Consider the following 17,703-nt stretch of genomic DNA (forward strand, 5'->3'; position numbering starts at 1 on the left):
AGCTCTGGACAGTGTCTGCCAGCTCACCCTTTGCTCATGTCCTGGAGGGACCTCCCTGCCCTCTGGTTGCTGAGCTCTGCTGGGAAAAAGTAGCTTTTTTTTCCTCTGGAAATGAGGCAGGATAAGTCAAGGCAGTGCCTCTTGCTCAGGCTGGGAGCTGTGCCTGTGTGTTTTGGGGGATTTTGGCGTTTTTAGGGGGTTTTGCTTCGTGCTGCTCCGGAGCAAAGCGATTGCCAGGCGCAGAGAGCCGTGTCCTCCACGAGCTGCTGCTCTGCTGGGGGAGGTCTTGCATCCAAGTGGGAATTTTTCAGTGCAGGCAGTGCCCATGAATTCTTGGGCACAGGGAGCAGGTGGCTGCTTGCCATCCCCTCTGCTTCCCAACGGGAAAACATCGTGACAGGGCCAAGGGCTCTGCTCCTGCCCAGCGCCGGCTGCAGGGTGACCCGTGCTCTGCATGGGCTCCTGGGCCAGGGGAGCAGAGTGAGCCAGGAATCTGCTCCCTATTTTTGGGGTGTTTGCTGTGGGGGACAGGGCAGGCTTGTCCCTTGGGGCCGGCAGGGAAGGACTGCAGAGGGACAGTGCACGGGCAGCGTGTGGTTCCAGCAGATCCCCAGCTCTGATAAAGAGCATTTATCTCCTCTGGAGAAACAGGATTCTCCCTGCTGCCTCTCCTGACAATGGGGAGCTTCATTCGCTCTCCTCCCCCTTCCCTATCAAATCTTTTTTGGTTTAGAAAGCTTTTCCCCACAGGATTCCCAGGCAGGACCGTGCCAAATCCGTGGTAAACGACTCGCACATTAATTGCCTATTGCCTTTGTCTTTCGAAACACAGCGAGCTCCTCGCTGCCTGTAATTTTGTGGTTAACAAAACTCATATGATGTCAGGTCTCTGTTCTCAATAGCTTCACTGTGAGAATTGCTTGGGGTTTTTCCCCAGGAGCATTATTTCCCAATCTGATGGTGAGTCGGAGCCGATGCTCTCATTTCTTCCTCAGTTTTCTCTTTTTACCTCACTCCAGTGCTTGGAAAAATGGGATTTACCCATTTAAAACCAGAGGTGGGTGTGGATAGACCCTGAGTTGTGCTCCAAACCAGCAGATTCCTGTGACATCTGTGTCACTAGGTCAAGGCAAGGGAGGAGTTTTAGACAAACTTGCACAATTCCAATAAAATCAGTGCAAGTGGCTACTGCATCTTCCCTAGAGAGGAAAGCCTGCAGTATCCATGGAAAGATTGAGCGGCTGGAAGAGCAGCTCATAGCTTATAAATCACCTTTTCTCTCCCACCTTTTCCACCCCACAGCAATTCCAGAAGGAGCAAGTGGATCCCCTCCAGCTAAAGCTGCAGCAAGTCAATGGAGTTGGTCAGGGACTCATCCAAAGCGCCGGGAAAAACTGTGATGTCCAAGGGCTGGAGCATGACATGGAAGAAATCAACACCCGCTGGAACACCCTCAACAAGAAGGTGGGAGCATGGGGAGGGGCTGTCCCTGCTTTTTCTGGGGTCTGGGGAAAGGAGGGGATCACGGGCAGGGAGCTGAGGCTCCGGTGCCGGTGCCTGACACTGCAGTGGGGTTGTTTTTGGGCTGCAGGTGGCCCAGCGAGTGGCTCAGCTGCAGGAGGCCCTGTTGCACTGCGGGAAGTTCCAGGACGCCCTGGAGCCACTGCTGAGCTGGCTGGCAGACACCGAGGAGCTCATCTCCAACCAGAAACCTCCCTCTGCCGAGTACAAGGTGGTGAAAGCCCAGATCCAAGAGCAGAAGGTGAGTGAGCACTGGATGGCTCTATGGGAGGGCAGCTCAGGACAACCAGACAGTCTTTTGGGGGTCCAGCTGGGATGTCTGTGCTTCTCTCCTGGTGGATCTCAGTTCCTCACATCCCAGTGTAATGAACAGTTTGCCCACACTCAATGATCTCCATCGCTGTCGTTGTCCCGCTGCCTCTTGAAGTTGGTTTTGCTGGTTGGCTGTGTTTTTCCAGCCCTGAGTTTTGCTTTGTGCTGCTAATTCTGCTGTGTCAGGAGCGAGCTGGTGGTGGTGCAGGGCCTGGTTTGGGTGTTGGGACAAAGGGAATGTTGCAAAGTGTGAGAGCGGGCCCAAGGTGTGCCGGTGTTTGCTGAGATAACAAACCGGGGTCGGCGCCTGCCCTGCGAGTGGGAGGAGGGAAGGTCAAGTGTGGTCATGGGGAAATATTTTAGAAATGAATTCTTACCCAGGCTTGGTCCGGCGTGTGGAGGTTGGAAGAGGAAATGTGCTTCAAGTGGAAGTTAAAAACTTGATAATTTGGAGGGGGTTGGTGGGAAAGACTGGGAAAACTCTTGTGGCACAGAAGTGGTTTGCATCTTGAGTAGTGTAAAAGAGGGAACAGGGAGGGAAGAGGAAAGAAAAGGGGAAAGTGAAAAGGGAAAGGAAAATGGAATAGAATAGAATAGAATAGAATAGAATAGAATAGAATAGAATAGAATAAATGAAAGTTCAGTTGCATGGGACCTACAATAATCACCCTGTCCAGCTGCTTGACCACTTCAGGGCTGCCCAAATCAAAGCATGTGATTATTATAATGTAATATAATATAACAATATAATATAACTCTATAATTTTTTGAACTGGTTTTGAAGGCAGAGCCACCCCCCTGGGCTGGGCCCGGTCTCAGCCCAGTGCTGGCAGCAATTCTGGGCCACAATTAGAGATCTGACCCCTCCAAGGGCTGGATTTGGTTCTGCTGCCCCAATCTGGTGACTTCCCCCCTCCCTTTGCCTCCCCAAAGCTGCTCCAGCGCCTCCTGGACGATCGCAAAGCCACGGTGGAGATGATCCAGGCGGAGGGCGACAGGATCGCGCAGTCGGCCGAGCCCGCGGACCGGGACAAGATCGTGGGGCAGCTGGAGAGCCTGGCACGGCGCTGGGAAGGGCTGCTGGGCAGGGCAGCTGCCAGGTGAGAGGCACTGGGGCCAGCTCATCCCACCAGTTGTGGTGCCCCGGAGCCTGGGGTGACAGCGTTCGGGAAGCTGGCGGAGATTTCGGTGCAGATACATCCTGGAAACAGCTGGAAAACATGAGGAATCAAAGGCTGGCTGGGAGCTGGTGCTGATAGCAGTGGTTTACAATGGCAGGGAAGAGCTGAGATTAAATAATTTCCCTGCAGGGGAGGGATGTTATTTTTATTCCTGTAAGCTTTAACGTTTAGCAACATCCTGTTGACACCTTTATGCTGCCAGAACCTTGTTTATATGAGTTACTTATTTCTACCTAAACTGGTGTTTGAGGTTATGAAGTCACTTCTGAGGCCAGATTGGACCTTTCTCCATGTTTTTAATCATTGCCAGCAAGCTGGACTGTCCACCCAGGACTGTCCATCCAGGATTGTCTCTAACCAAAAGCTCTGAAGGACCAAGAGCCTGGCCACAAGCTGAGGGATCTGCAAGACAGCGATAGGGATGGAACAAATGGAACTAAATGATCTTTAAGGTCCTTTCCATCTCAAAACTGTTTCATGAAAAGCTGCACAATGGGGAAGCCCTTCTGCTACCTTCACAGGGCAACAAACGAAAGGCACAGCTGCAGGAAAAGCTTATTTTGCAGTTCCTCCACATTGATTTTTATCTTTGCCATTGTGGCTTGCCTGACAATGGTGTCTCACCTTGCTCTGAACAGAGCTGCTTCTTCCAAATACCTGAAGCTGCTTCCCGTGCCTGGCTCCAACTGGGAGCTGCTCCTTAATGTTTTCATTGACTCAAAGGATCACAGACTGGTTTTGGTTGGAGGGGACCTGAAAAACCATCTTGTTCCAACCCCCTGCTGAGGGCAGGGACACCTTCCACCAGACCAGGACGCTCGGGGCCACATCCAACCCGGCCTTGAACAATTATTTCCTTCTAATTTTATGATTACTTTTTATAGGCAGAAGCAGCTGGAGGATATCTTGGTGCTGGCAAAGCAGTTCCATGAAACCACGGAGCCCGTGTCCGACTGGCTGTCGGTGACAGAGAAGAAACTGGCCAACTCTGAGCCCATTGGTACCCAGACTGCCAAAATCCAGCAGCAGATCAGCCGCCACAAGGTAGGACCTGTGCAGGAGCAGGATGGAGGTGGTTGGAGTCAGGTCCCGCTCCAGTGGTTGTTTCCACCACAACCAGAGAGGATTTTTGGCACAAACAAGGACTGGAGGAGTTATCCAGGCTGTTTTATGTACAGAGAAGGCTGCAAGCCCTGACCCATCCGCGTGGCTAAACATTAAACCGATGTCCTTGCACCTCCCAGCAGCTTTGGATAGAAAAAAACATTCCCATTCATGTGTTTCTTTTTAATTTCTACTCAGTTTGCCCGTTCACGGGTGGCTTTTATGTCTCCTCCATTTTTCAGTTACGTTCACTGTTGCGTTCCCCTTTTTACGTTGCGTTTCTTTCATTTTCCTCATTCTCCACTCTTTTTTTTTTTTTTCCCCCTTTCTGTTGTCCATTCTACCCTCCACCATTCAGGCTCTTGAGGAAGAGATAGAGAGCCACGCTACCAACGTGTCTCGGGCACTGGGGGTCGGGCAGTCGCTGTCCTCCCTGAGCTGTGCTGCTGAGCAGAGGCTGCTGGCAGAGAAGTTAGAGGCTCTGCAGAGCCGCTACGGCGAGGTCCGGGACCGGTGCGGCCGGAAGGCAGCACTGCTGGACCAGGCTCTGGCCAACGCCAGGCTTTTTGGGGAGGAGGAGGTGGAAGTGCTCAACTGGCTGGCTGAGGTGGAGGACAAGCTGGGCTCAGTGTCCATAAAGGATTACAAACGGGACGTCCTGCAGAAGCAGCATGCCGACCAGCTGGTATTTCCCTTTTTCTTTTTTTTTTGTTTTTTGTTTATTTCTATTCCATATTTGCGTTGTTTGTTTTGTTGCATTTTATCTGGTTTTGTTTATGTTCCTGGCCTGGTTTTAATTTTGCGAAGCTCGTTCTGCTGCTGGGTCTCTGTGAGGCTTGGAGAGGAGTGTAAAGAGATTTCATGTGTTATAAACAACAATTGTGGGCCCCCCCCTCCCTGTCCAAAAAATGGGTTTCTTGAGGTGGGGGAACTTCAAATGGTTCGTTTGATTTGTGAACAGTGTCTGAGCCAGCTTGGCCACCCTGTGCCTTCAGAAAGCTGGATGCTGTTTCCAAAACCGAGAGCTGGAAAAGTCTGGTGGCTTTTTGGAGCTGGGCTGGCCACTGAGGAAGCCTCTGCATCCTCTCCCTGAGGCTGTGCAGGCTCTTTTCAAGAGTGAGGTTCTGTCTAATACAAGGGCGAGTCCTTTGGTGACACAGATCCAATGGGTTGGGTTGGGTTTGCTCTGAGATTTGGGCCTTTGAGTCCCAAAAATCCCAATAATTCCCATAGCAGGATGACTGGACAGTTTTCAGATGGCTTGTCCAGCCTGCCTGTGCTCAGTAGGGAAGTTCATGCCCCCCCCATAGCATCTCTGGCTGGCAGGACCTGCCTGCAGCAGGATAACCCAAATTTGCCTTTTTCTTCAGGCTCTGAATGAGGAAATTGTGAACAGGAAGAAGAACGTGGACCAAGCCATTAGAAATGGACAAGCTCTCCTGAAGCAAACCACAGGTAACACAGAGGAGATCTCAGCATGCTCTGGGAAATGTGGGGGGTCTGGGAATCCATCCTCCACATGCTTTTCCTTGGGAAGTCCATGCTCTGTTGGGTGGAGGCTTTTCTCCCTCAGGTCTTCATTTCCTTTTGGAAACTCCCAAAGTAGCTGGTTTGCATCCAGCCTTGGATGCTAAGCCACAAACGCTCCAGCTTAGGATTTGCTTGGTCCCAAAATCCCACCCTCACAGCCTGGGGAGCGGGTGATTCCCACTGCCGCTGTGGGGATGCTCAGTGCTGAGGGAGGCTTTTCTCACTGCAGCCAGCTGCTAAATCACATGGAAAAGAGGTTAAAAATACCCCCAGCCCTCTCCTAATGCTGCTTTCCCAGACTGAGCAGTTGTGGCTGTTGCCACGTGGGTGTGAGTTTATGTTTATGAGTGGGAAGAGAGGTCGGGGCGCTGTGTTTCCTTCAGATGTGGTCTGCTCAGAGCAGATGTACAGCCCTGTGTCCTTGTGGGAGCTGTGGAGCAGGAAGAGTGATTACAAAGGATTTGGCAGGCAGCTCTGTGTCCTCTTGGAAACAGCAGCAAGGGGTCAACTGACCCTTTTTTCTTGGAGCTTTGACACGAGAACTGAGTTGGGGTAGCTTTGGGGCTTGTGGCAAAGCTGGGCTTGGCAGCACACTTCCATCCCATCCCATCCCGTCCCATCCCATCCCGTCCCATCCCATCCCATCCCATCCCAGGATGAGGTGGATGTCATGCTGGTGGAAAATGTCAACTCTTCGTAAAAACAGTTGCATTAATACAAAGGAAAGTGAGGCTGGAATTCGCTGTTTAAAAGGGGGAAAGACAGAAAAAAGTAGCATCTGAAGCCTCCTGGGGTGGCTCCTTCAGCCCCCAGAGCCCAGCATCATTTTCCCCTTGCTGCTGTCCCTCAGGGGAGGAGGTGCTGCTGATCCAGGAGAAGCTGGATGGAATCAAGACCCGCTACTCCGACATCACCGCCGCCAGCTCCAAGGCCCTGCGCACGCTGGAGCAGGCCCGGCAGCTGGCCACCAAATTCCAGTCCACCCACGAGGAGCTCACGGGGTGGATGAGCAAGGTGGAGGACGAGCTGGCTTCCAGCGGGGCACAATCCCCTGCTGGCGAGCAGATCCCCCAGTTCCAGCAGCGGCAAAAGGTGCGGGAGCGTCAGCCCGGGTTGGGATGGTTTGCTCTCTGCTTTGGGAGGCTGGGGAGGAGCTGGGAAGGACACACATCCATGGGTGCCTTCCACAGGAGCTGAAGAAGGAGGTGATGGAGCACAGGCTCGTCCTGGACACGGTGAACGAGGTGAGCAGGGCTCTGCTGGAGCTGGTTCCCTGGAGAGCCCGGGAGGGGCTGGACAAGCTGGTGTCGGACACCAACGAGCGCTACAAGCTGGTCAGTGACACCATCAAGCAGAGGGTGGAGGAAATCGATGCTGCTATTCAGAGGTCTCAGCAGGTGAGTGAACAACCCCTGCAGGGTTTGCTTGGGAGGGCAGGAGCAAGCAGTGCCGCTCGTCACACGGGGCCCTGGCAGTGGGAGGGGTGGCAAGCACAGCCAGACAAAGGGCAAATCCCATCAGGGGTGCCAAGGGATGGACCCCAGCAGCAGCATGTGGCAGCAGGGATGGTGGCTGACCCGTCCTGGTGTGTGTTTCTGGGATGGGATAACTCTGGAGCAGCGCTGTGTTATCCTGCCTGTGAATTTCTGCCTGCAGGGGTGACGTAGATGGTGTGAAACTGGTGATGGGTGACTGTCAAAGCTGGGAAAACATCATCCCCCACTGGGAGAGCACAGGGATTTGTTCCAGGCCAACAGTCCTCCCCAAAAAGGCTTGTCCTGCACGAACTGGAGGCTGTGGAGTGCTGGGAATACCTGACCTCACTCCATGGAGTCAGTTCTCCATGGAGGAGCAAAGGAAATGCTCCTGTTTATAGGGATGTCCCTTTCCCTGCAGGCAGGGAGGGTGTGGGGAGAGGTGGCTGCTCCAGCTTGCCCCAAAACCAGCAGCAGGAGCCACGAGGGCAGCGTGGAGCCAGAAACCTGAGCCCCATCCCAGTGTCCCCTCCTCCTCCACACGCCGGGCCGAGGCGTTTGTCCCTCTGTGATTCCCACTGTCCCCAGCTCTCTCCCACTGTGTGCTCCATCCCTGCTGCCCAGCACTGACCACTGCCCCTCCTCTCCCCTGTGCCAGTACGAGCAGGCAGCTGATGCAGAGCTGGCCTGGGTGGCTGAGACCAAGAGGAAGCTGATGGCTCTGGGTCCCATCCGCCTGGAGCAGGACCAGACAACGGCTCAGCTGCAGGTGCAGAAGGTCTGTGTGCACTCCCTGGTGGGTTCTGTGGGGTGGGCAGCAAGGAGGGATGGTCCAGTTTGGGTCATGGGATGCATTTTGGGGAAGCAGCTTTCCCCTGGGGTGTGCAGTGCTGAGCTCAGAGCAGCAGGAGAGATGCAACACTTGTCCTTGAGATGTGAAAGAAAAAAAAAAAAAAAAAAAAACCAAACAAAGGAAAAAATTGCTCTAAATCATCCAAGTGTTGGGCTTCCCAAGGAAAAATCTTCCTGTCTGTTTACAGGAGCCATTTAGGGCTTGATGGGTGCTTTGTTTTGGTCTCTCTTGGGAGAGCTGCTCCCATGGAAGCCTTTCCTTGTGACCACCAGAGTAAGCCTGACCAAGGTCTCACCGGAGCTGGCAGCAGGAAGGGTTTAGAGAAATGTATATATTGATTAATGAGGGTGGTTTCCATTTGCTTTTTGCTCATTGTTCCCTGCAGTGAGGGACTCCACAGTTCCCTCCCAGCAGCCAGACGTGGAACAAAGAGGTGCTGGAGGGGTTGGGTTTTTTTTTTTTTCCGATGTATCTTTGAGATGAGCTCATGCCTGAAAGAACGTGCACTTTAAATAAACGGCCCTTTTCTTCCCTCTGCCTGGGCAATCAGAGCAGCACGCAGGCTTATTGGATTTAAAATTAAAGAAAGAAAAGGAAAATAAGACAGTGTTAGAAGACAGGGGGGACTGAACCATCGAGCATTAAGTTAAATTGAGCTCAGCTTCCCGCTGTTAATCTCATGGACCTTGGGAATGGCAAAGTTATTGGTGGATGCAGCTCTGGAGAGCATCATTTTGTGGGATAACTTTCACTAACAAAGGGATGATGGAGCTTTTCCTCCAGTGAGGACCTTGGGTGTGGATTATAGCTATTTTTAAGAGCTGTTTTCAGGTCTCTGAAAGAGAGAGGTTGGTGTAGATGAGGAAAGCAGGCAGGAATCTGCACTCCCAGCCAGACTTTCAGTTTGCCACAGGACGCTTGCGCTGAGTTTCGTGGGGTCCCTTTGGCAGGAGGATGCTGCGGATGGGCTGGGGGGAGGTTGGGCTCAGCTCTGAGCTCTCCCCTTTCTCTTCCTGCAGGCGTTTTCCATCGACATCATCCGCCACAAAGACTCCATGGATGAGCTGTTCAGCCAGCGCAACGAGATCTTCGGCACCTGTGGTGAGGAGCAAAAAGCTGTTCTCCAGGTGAGCCCCCTCTGCTATTTACTGCAACAGGGGGGCACAGAGAGGGCAGAGAGGTGACTCCTCAGCCCTTGCAGGGGCTGAAGGAGTTTAAAATTACTCCATCTTCAGTAGTTCCCGCCAGCGTTAGCAGAAATCTCTTTACATTTATGACTCTCCTTTATTGCCTATTTTTATTGCAAGGTTTGGGGATGGAAGGTGGAGATTCCCGAGGCTGCTTTAATTGGAATTGCAATGTGGAAGGCCACCAAAGGCACCTCCTTCTCTTCCAGCTCTCAGCATGGAGCTGGCCCTTTTCCTGGGCCCTTTTGCATCCCTCCCCATAACTCTCCTCCCTGTTTTTCTTTAGGAGAAAACCGAGTCCCTGGTGCAGCAGTATGAGGCTGTGAGCCAGCTCAACTCGGAGCGCTATGCCCGCCTGGAGCGTGCCCAGGTCCTGGTCAACCAGTTTTGGGAGACCTATGAGGAGCTGAACCCATGGATTGAGGAGACCCAAGCCCTCATCTCCCAGCTGCCACCCCCAGCCATCGACCACGAGCAGCTCAAGCAGCAGCAGGATGACATGAGGGTAAGAGGATGCAGAGTTTGCACCTCCTGTCCATCAACAGAGGGCGAGAGCACCTTTTTCTTCTGAATTTTCCTCCATTTTTCCCCCTTTTCTGTTCTTTTTGGGGAGTTTGCTTGTGTCATGCAAGAGAGCCACATGAAAATCCCTTCTTATGCTGGAGCACTCCTTACCAAAATTCAGCTTGCTCCCAGGGAAACCTTGGCTGCTCTTGGATCTCCTTCCTGCTCGTGGCAGGAAAAAAACACCTTGTGCTTTTAGGGTAGAGACTGCAAAGGAAAAAATTCCCAGTGGGGTCCCCCGTGGAGCTGTGGGGAGGGTCAGAGGCTGGGGGAGGACCCGTGCCAGGCGCTGTGCCACAGCCATGTTGGGAAGAGCCGAGTGCCATGTGCTTGGCAGATGCTGGGGCATGAAATCCAGGGTGTGAGCTCCTCCCAGATACCATCACTGCTCTTGGAGTGCTGTTTGGAATAAACAGGCAGCAGCTCGCAGCAGATTTCTAAACAAATGTGTTGGTTTTTTTTTCCCCCCCTTCCCTCTATTCCCTAGCAACTGAGAGAGTCCATCGCTGAACACAAACCTCACATCGACAAGCTGCTGAAAATCGGGCCCCAGCTCAAGGACCTCAACCCCGAGGAAGGGGAGATGGTGCAGGAAAAATACTCCAGGGCCGAGGCCTTGTATGCCAAAATCAAGGAGGAGGTTTGCCAGCGGGCCCTGGCCCTGGATGAGGCTTTCTCACAGTCCACCCAGGTACGCCGGGGTGCCAGGGAGGTGAATCTTCCTCTCAAGGCCCCCTGAGAGAGCCACATGCTTTGGAATGTGGTTTTATTCCCCCTGTAAAACCCCTCTATAAGGCATAACGTGGTCAGGCACCTCCAGGGTAGTTTCCTGCTGCCTGTGGGAGCAGAGGAGAAGGCGTTTGAGGCTCCACACAGTAAATAGGGTCGTAAATTTTTACGGCCTCAATAATGATGCTGGTTCAAAGGGGCTACTCTGGCATCCACCCAAGGTTGGAAGGGCCCCCCGAAAGAGCTTGAAGAGATAATTTTCAGTTCTGATAAGCTGTGAGTGCAGTGAGCAGCCATGGGATGCTTTGTATGGGAGAGGTAACAGATGTCTCGGGGGTCTGGGCATCTCCTGAGGAGGTGGGTGAGTGCAGGAGGAGAAATAGGAAAGGAAGGGCAGAGACTGGAGGTGCTAAAGTCCAGAAAGGGGGTGAAGTGCTCCTGCTGCTGAGGGTTGATGACCTCCAGTTATGTTTCATTTCACCCCGTGTTACCGTAGCGCAGTTGGTTTTTGTCACGTCCTGGGTGTTTATTTTCTTAATTCCTGTATTGTGTAGTCACTTCTCTTGGTTTGCACTTGTATTAACTCCGAGTTTTTCCCCCCCACATTCCCCTCCCCTCTCATCTCTCACTCCCATTGTGGAATGTATTGTCTGTGTGTGTTGCTGCCTGTGCCCGTCCTCCCCACATGGTCCCATTTCATTCTTGTGTTGACTGCGCCCCACCATTGCAGATTTCGGAGGTAAGCGAGTCCCCCCACCACAGATGTTCATTTACCCTCCCTGGCCTGATTCTATTTGGCACCCAGACTTTCATTTCTGGTCCATGCACAGCTCAGCAGAACATGCTTCAAATTTAACGCCGGGGGCGGGGGCTGGAATCACATTTTTTGGGATGGCTTTCGTTGCGTTGCCGCCTGGTCTCAGCTTCCTCTGGGAATGCTTCCTGCAGGGCAGAGGTTTTGCTTTTGGAAGGGTTCACACTGCTCCAGCTGGATGTGCTGGCTTGCTCCTGCTTGTTGGCTGAGCCAGCCTGTCCTGATCAACTTTGCACCGAGAGCCCCGGCCCCTCTCTGCTGGGAGAGCCTGGGATTTGGTGAGCACCCGCACCGGTGTGTTCCCAGTAGGAACTGGGAGAGGGACAAGAGCAGCCCCAGTGCTGAGCTGTCCTTCCCACCAGCAGAGACAGTTTGGGATCTTTAAGGCCAAAGTTGACTTCTCTCTAAAAAAACCCAACAATAAACCCTGCTAGACCCCCTCCCTCTCTCACTCCTGGCTTTCTGGTTCTGCTTTTGAGGCCGCAGCTCCATGGCAGCTCCTCCCCACCCGCATGCAGCTCCTGCTGATCCTAAAAACTGGGATGGGTTTCCACTGGCCTTGCACCACGTGGAGATTCCCATCAGCACCAAACACGGGCGCTTTTCCAGCAGCATTTCTTGCCTGGGTATTCCCCCAACCAGCGCTGGTTTTGTGCCATGCCACCAAAACCGAGACGGCAGCAAAAGAAGTGAATTTTTAGGGCGCTGCCGTGTTTGGGTGACAAGTGCTGGCAGTGGCTCTGTGAGTGTCTGTGGGTGCTCCGTGGGCTCTGCTGGAGCAGGGCAGGTGTGAGCAGGAGGCTGCAGAGGTGTCATTGCTGCTGCAGAGGTGTCATTGCTGCTGCAGAGGTGTCATTGCTGCTGTCGCAGGCGTTGTCCGTCCCCTCTCCAGGATGGCACAGCGCTCGGGGCCGTGGCTCGTGCTGGCAGCTCCGCGGTGTCACCTTGTCCCCTCCCTCCTGCCCTAATGGCTTTGCTCCTCTCCAGTTCCACGACAAGATCGAGCCCATGCTGGAGACCCTGGAGAGCCTCTCCTCCCGCCTGCGGCTGCCGCCCCTGATCCCCGCTGAGGTCGACAAGATCCGGGAGTGCATCAGCGAGAACAAAAACTCCACGGTGGAGCTGGAGAAGCTGCAGCCCTCCTTCGAGGCCCTCAAACGCCGTGGGGAAGAGCTCATTGCCCGCTCCCAGGGAGCAGACAAGGACCTGGCAGCCAAAGGTAGCTCTGGGTGGATTTAAGCGTCCAACTTCTCCCCAAACCATGGCTCCGTCACTGCTGGGGAGGCTTTGATGTCCCAGGGGTGTGTTTTGGAGGTTCTCCTGGCTTTAGGAGGAAGGATGAGTCTTCTGGATGGATTTGGGAGGTTCTCCTAGACTTAAAACCAAGGCTGAGTCCTCTGTTTGGATTTGGGAGGTTCTCCTGGCTTTAGGAGGAAGGATGAGTCAGATGGATGGATGGATGGATGGATGGATGGATGGATGGATGGATGGATGGACAGACCTGCTTCCATCTGGAACAGACAGGGTGGCATCAGTCAGAAGAGAAAAGAACTATTTGTGGCTTCTCAGCCCAGCTGGCCTCTTGTTGGTGGCCCCTGGGACAGGATTTGTTGACATCGCTTCAGCATCTAATGGTGGGGAGGGACATCCCCCAGCACAAAAAGCCCATCAGCACGATTGGCACTAATTGGCACCTTCCTTGGCAGATCAACAGGCAGCTCATGCACTGAGTGAGCAGGGACTTCATGCTAGAGGTGGCGAGAACAGAGGTTTGTTGGAGGGAGAGTGTGTGGGCAAATTTGCTCCGAGCTTGCACATAAATAAAGGCTTTTCTGCAAGCTGGAGTTTCTCACGTCCCTCAGCGTCTCCCAGAGCTAATGCTCTGATAGCCCTGGCCATTTTTATTCCCCTCTGGACATTCTGTTGGCTGTTCCTGAGTGTTTTCAAAATGCTCTTGCATTGCTAGAAGTTTTCCTTCTTCACTGAATGCTTCAATTTCCTTCCACAGTCATCCAGGACAAGTTGGATCAGATGGTTTTCTTCTGGGAAGACATCAAAGCTCGGACCGAGGAACGTGAGATGAAGTTCCTTGATGTCCTGGAGCTTGCAGAGAAGTTCTGGTACGACATGGCAGCACTCCTGACAACCATCAAGGACACCCAGGACATTGTCCACGACCTGGAGAGCCCAGGCATTGACCCCTCCATCATCAAGCAGCAGGTGGAAGCAGCAGAGGTGAGGCCCATGGGGCTGTTCCTCAGTCTGCAGCTTCTCTGCCCTCAGCTTATCAGCTAAATTGGGAAGATCTTAGATCATGGCTGTGGCCAGAGGTGGCTGTAAGTCAGTTTTGTAGGCGGTCAGGCAGATTATGAAGTTATTTCCATTGCAGTTTGGAGCTGCCAGGAAAAAGCCAGAAGTGGCTTTCACGTATCCTTCACCTTAAATCACATTATCTGCTGCTCTTTTGGGAAGCACACGGAGCTCTGTGTGGTCAGAGCTCTGTGCCCACTTGCTTGGAGTGATGTGGAAGCTTGCAGGGCTCTGCTCCCAACCCAAGCCAGAGGCTGGCTGGCGTGGGAGGAGTATATTTAGATTTTGGTCTGACCAGAGATAAGTGCTTGGATTTGTCTGTTGCTGGTTGCTTCAAGTAAGTGACAAAATCCACTTCAGGTGGATTTGAGTTGACTCAGGCCATGAGGAGCAGGGATTGCTAAGTTTAGCCTTGCTGCTCCCTTTTCATAACCATTCTAACTCTGGTTTGTACCTTTTGAACCTCAAAACCCTCACTCCTGTGTTGACAAAACGCTCCTGTAAACAGCACATCTCCTGTAAACAGCATCTTCAGCCAGGACAGTTCAGGCTCACAGCTAAATACAGATGTTCTTGTTTTAGTCCCAGAGGTGGGAGCAGACCAGGGTGGTGGTGGTGGTGACAAAAATGGCCACCTGCTCTCTGATGTGGAAGGGGCTGACAGCTGGTCTGTGAGCCAGGAAGAGTTAGCTGAAGAAGAAGCTGATAAAGGTTCATGTTTGCCCCCAAAATGAATTCTACCAAGGTTGTTGACATGGAAACTGAGAAGAAGAAAAAGATAAACCTGAGAGAAACATGCAGTTGGATGTTAGCTGAAAACAGTGGTGGAGACTGCTTTGAACCAATGAACACTGTGTTGATCTGTTGTAACCAATTAGTAAAGTATGAACTTTGTGGGAAGGTATGAAAGCATGCCGTTAGAATCAAGATTTGGGAATCTTGAAACAAAGAGAGAAGAGAGAAGCCTTCTGAAATTGCATAAATTTCAGAGTTTATTACTTTCAGAATTGTTCTTCTGTGCGACCATCTCAACAGCAACACTCTGTGTCACCTGCTCTTGGGGTTTGGAGTTGGGCTGTTGGCCAAGGTGTGGGGCACTGAAGCAGGAAGGACCCTCCTGCTCATGGAGCAATTTTGGAAGAGGGTTTGATCATAAAGGTTTTTCTTCTGTGGCTGTGCCTCTGCAGACTATCAAGGAGGAGACAGACGGGTTGCACGAAGAGCTGGAGTTCATCCGCCTCCTCGGGACCGACCTGATCTTTGCCTGTGGTGAGACTGAGAAGCCAGAAGTGAAAAAGAGCATTGATGAGGTAGGGAGAGCTTCCCCTCCAGATAAAATCAGGTGGGAGCAAGTGGGAGCTCTGGTTGAGGAGCTCAATGAATTTTGTGTTCCACAGATGAACAACGCATGGGAAAACCTAAACAAAACATGGAAGGAGAGGCTGGAGAGGCTGGAGGAAGCCATGCAGTCAGCTGTGCAGTACCAAGATACACTCCAAGTAAGAGGCAGAGCTGCTGGTGTGGAGTGGGTGGGCCTTGGGAGCACCGCTGTGAGCCCTCTCCCTGGAGTTCTGCTGGGATTTGCAGTTCCTTAAAGCAGGAAGCATCTCCTGGGCGAGCATCTGCAGGCTCTGAGGGAGCCAGAGCTCAACCACCAGCTCTGAGGAGGAGAGGATATTTGATTGCATTGGTCTTCCCAAAGCTTGATTCCTGCTCAGAGCAGCAGGATGAGGGAAGGCAAGAGGGCAAGAGGCAGAGCTGCCCTGACAGACGACCTTCATGGCTGTGGGGTGGTGGAGGGACCACCTTTGTCCCCTGACCAGCTGCAGGGGGGACACTTTGCCATTCCCTCACGTTGTCCTTGCTCCTTGCAGGCCATGTTTGACTGGCTGGACAACGCTGTGATCAAACTGTGCAACATGTCCCCTGTGGGCACCGACCTCAGCACGGTCAAGGAGCAGATGAACGAGATGAAGGTACCTGGGAGGGGAGGGAGCGGTTCTGCGGCGCTGCTTCGCCTCACAGAGCTCCAGTGATTCACTCGCTTCTGGTTCTTGTCCTGCTTGTCTTGGCAGGAGTTTAAAATGGAGGTTTACCAGCAGCAGATTGAGATGGAAAAGCTTAATCACCAAGGTGAACTGATGCTAAAAAAGGCTACGGATGAGACAGACAGAGACATCATCAAGGAACCACTGACAGAGCTCAAACATCTCTGGGAGAACTTGGGCGAGAAAATTGCTCACAGACAGGTAGAGTGAACACCTGGAGCTGTCACAGGATGAAACTGGCTGCAGTGCTCCCCAACCCTTTAAAACTCCCCTTTTCCATCCCAGCACAAGCTGGAAGCAGCCCTGCTGGCACTGGGCCAGTTCCAGCACGCCCTGGCTGAGCTGATGGCCTGGCTGACCCACACCGAGGAGCTGCTGGATGCCCAAAAACCCATCAACGGGGACCCGAAAGTCATCGAGGTTGAACTTGCAAAGCACCACGTGAGTATTTTCCCACTCCAGATACACTTTTAGCCCATTCCCCTGGCAGGACTCAATTTCTCATGGAGGGTTTGAGCTGTTTTGATCCCTGGGTGTTTAGGAGAGGTGTCCAACCTTTGCCCACCTCGTGCAGGTGCTGAAGAACGACGTCCTGGCCCACCAAGCGACCGTGGAGACAGTGAACAAAGCAGGGAACGAGCTGCTGGAGTCGAGCGCAGGGGACGATGCCAGCAGCCTGCGGAACCGCCTGGAGAAGCTGAATTCCTGCTGGGAATCAGTGCTGCAGAAGACAGAGGAGAGGGAGCAGCAGCTGCAGTCCACGCTCCAGCAGGTCAGCAAGAGGCAGTGGGAATAGCCCCCTGTGCAGTGGGGTGCCACTTTTTCCCTTTGTTTTAGGGAGAAATAAAAGTGGGGGAAGGAGTTGTGGCGACGCTGGGATTTTTTAATGGAAGTTTTTCTGTGACTGCTGTGGTTCAGTGCAGTGGGGAGCAGGCACACCTGTGGGCTGTGGACACACCAGCCTCACCCTCCTGAACACGCTGGCACATCCAGCTCAGCCTCTTTATCTGCTTTCAAAGCAAACACAGCGTTACCCCTGGCACATGATCAATGGTGGCTGATGTCATCTGATCCGGGGCTGATTCTCTGTTCCCCAACAGGCTCAGGGTTTCCATGGTGAGATTGAAGAGTTCCTCCTGTGGCTAACGAGGATGGAGAGCCAATTGTCGGCGTCGAAACCCACAGGAGGTCTGCCAGAAACTGCCCGGGAACAGCTCAATGCCCACATGGTAATTTCTCAGGAGAGATCTTTTTTTTTTTTTTTTTTTTTAATGCTTTTAATTCAGCAAGTTCCTGTCAAATGTCAGCATCAAAACTTCTCCTTTCTGTGTGTGATGGGGAGAATAGGCTGCTCTGGTCTCCTCTTACAGATAATTTTGCTCTTGATGCCTGGAACAGCCATCAGGATGCTTTAACCACCTTTTCTCAGCTCAAAGTGTCACTCTGCTGTCACTTCCCAGCCTCATGTTCCCATCACCTGCAGCCTTGCAGCACGACATGTTCCCTCCCTGAGCTTTTCTCTGCCTAACCCTTGGCTGGTGGCTCTTTGCAGGAGCTGTACAGCCAGCTCAAAGCCAAGGAGGATGTCTACAGCCAACTGCTGGCCAAGGGGAGGCTGATGCTGCTCAACCGCGATGACTCTGGCTCCAGCTCAAAGACAGAACAGAGCGTGGCCCTGCTGGAGCAGAAATGGTGTCTGGTCAGCACCAAGATGGAAGAGAGAAAGGTAACGTTGAGAGAAAAATGCATCCAGCCTTGCCCCATGGTCTGACAGCAGCTGCTCCCACTCTGCTTTCCCACACAAAGTTGGGAGTTGGGGTTTTTTTATCCGTCTCCCTTGGCTGTAAAGGTTGAGTCTGTTTGTCAGGTGGTGCTGAGTGTCAAGCTGTTAGCGTGGGTCTTTTTTTTTTTTTTTTTGTAGATAGTCATCAGAATTGGTTAAATCACACAGAAAATGAGGGTGAAATGGCATTTTGGGTTAATTCAGGGAGGTGGGAAGAAGCCTCCCGCAGCTCTCAAAGGCAGGCTTTGTTGGTCAAGCCAAACCCTCCTCCAAGCTGACTCCATCCTCAGCT

At 52.7% G+C, this 17,703-nt stretch overlaps 1 protein-coding gene across 16 annotated transcripts in view; it reads left to right on the top strand.

Annotated features, from left to right (window-relative positions):
• MACF1 (microtubule actin crosslinking factor 1) overlaps positions 1-17,703 on the top strand; it is a 135,892-nt gene that overhangs the window by 102,082 nt on the left and 16,107 nt on the right. For 15 of the 16 annotated variants that reach the window (XM_053998724.1, XM_053998731.1, XM_053998730.1 and 12 more), the window contains 22 exons: positions 1,303-1,464; positions 1,592-1,762; positions 2,767-2,933; positions 3,899-4,058; positions 4,477-4,803; positions 5,489-5,573; positions 6,499-6,740; positions 6,839-7,045; positions 7,782-7,901; positions 8,996-9,103; positions 9,450-9,668; positions 10,215-10,418; positions 12,258-12,489; positions 13,279-13,505; positions 14,768-14,890; positions 14,978-15,079; positions 15,455-15,556; positions 15,656-15,829; positions 15,914-16,069; positions 16,203-16,400; positions 16,729-16,857; positions 17,181-17,354. In XM_053998724.1, the coding sequence (XP_053854699.1) occupies positions 1,303-1,464; positions 1,592-1,762; positions 2,767-2,933; positions 3,899-4,058; positions 4,477-4,803; positions 5,489-5,573; positions 6,499-6,740; positions 6,839-7,045; positions 7,782-7,901; positions 8,996-9,103; positions 9,450-9,668; positions 10,215-10,418; positions 12,258-12,489; positions 13,279-13,505; positions 14,768-14,890; positions 14,978-15,079; positions 15,455-15,556; positions 15,656-15,829; positions 15,914-16,069; positions 16,203-16,400; positions 16,729-16,857; positions 17,181-17,354 (3,789 nt within the window). Of the gene's footprint in view, positions 1-1,302; positions 1,465-1,591; positions 1,763-2,766; positions 2,934-3,898; positions 4,059-4,476; positions 4,804-5,488; positions 5,574-6,498; positions 6,741-6,838; positions 7,046-7,781; positions 7,902-8,995; positions 9,104-9,449; positions 9,669-10,214; positions 10,419-11,186; positions 11,196-12,257; positions 12,490-13,278; positions 13,506-14,767; positions 14,891-14,977; positions 15,080-15,454; positions 15,557-15,655; positions 15,830-15,913; positions 16,070-16,202; positions 16,401-16,728; positions 16,858-17,180; positions 17,355-17,703 lie in introns of all 16 variants that reach the window. The other variant, XM_053998733.1, reaches the window with a different exon arrangement.

This window comes from Vidua macroura, chromosome 25 (assembly GCF_024509145.1).
Source record: "Vidua macroura isolate BioBank_ID:100142 chromosome 25, ASM2450914v1, whole genome shotgun sequence".
NCBI lineage: Eukaryota > Metazoa > Chordata > Aves > Passeriformes > Viduidae > Vidua > Vidua macroura.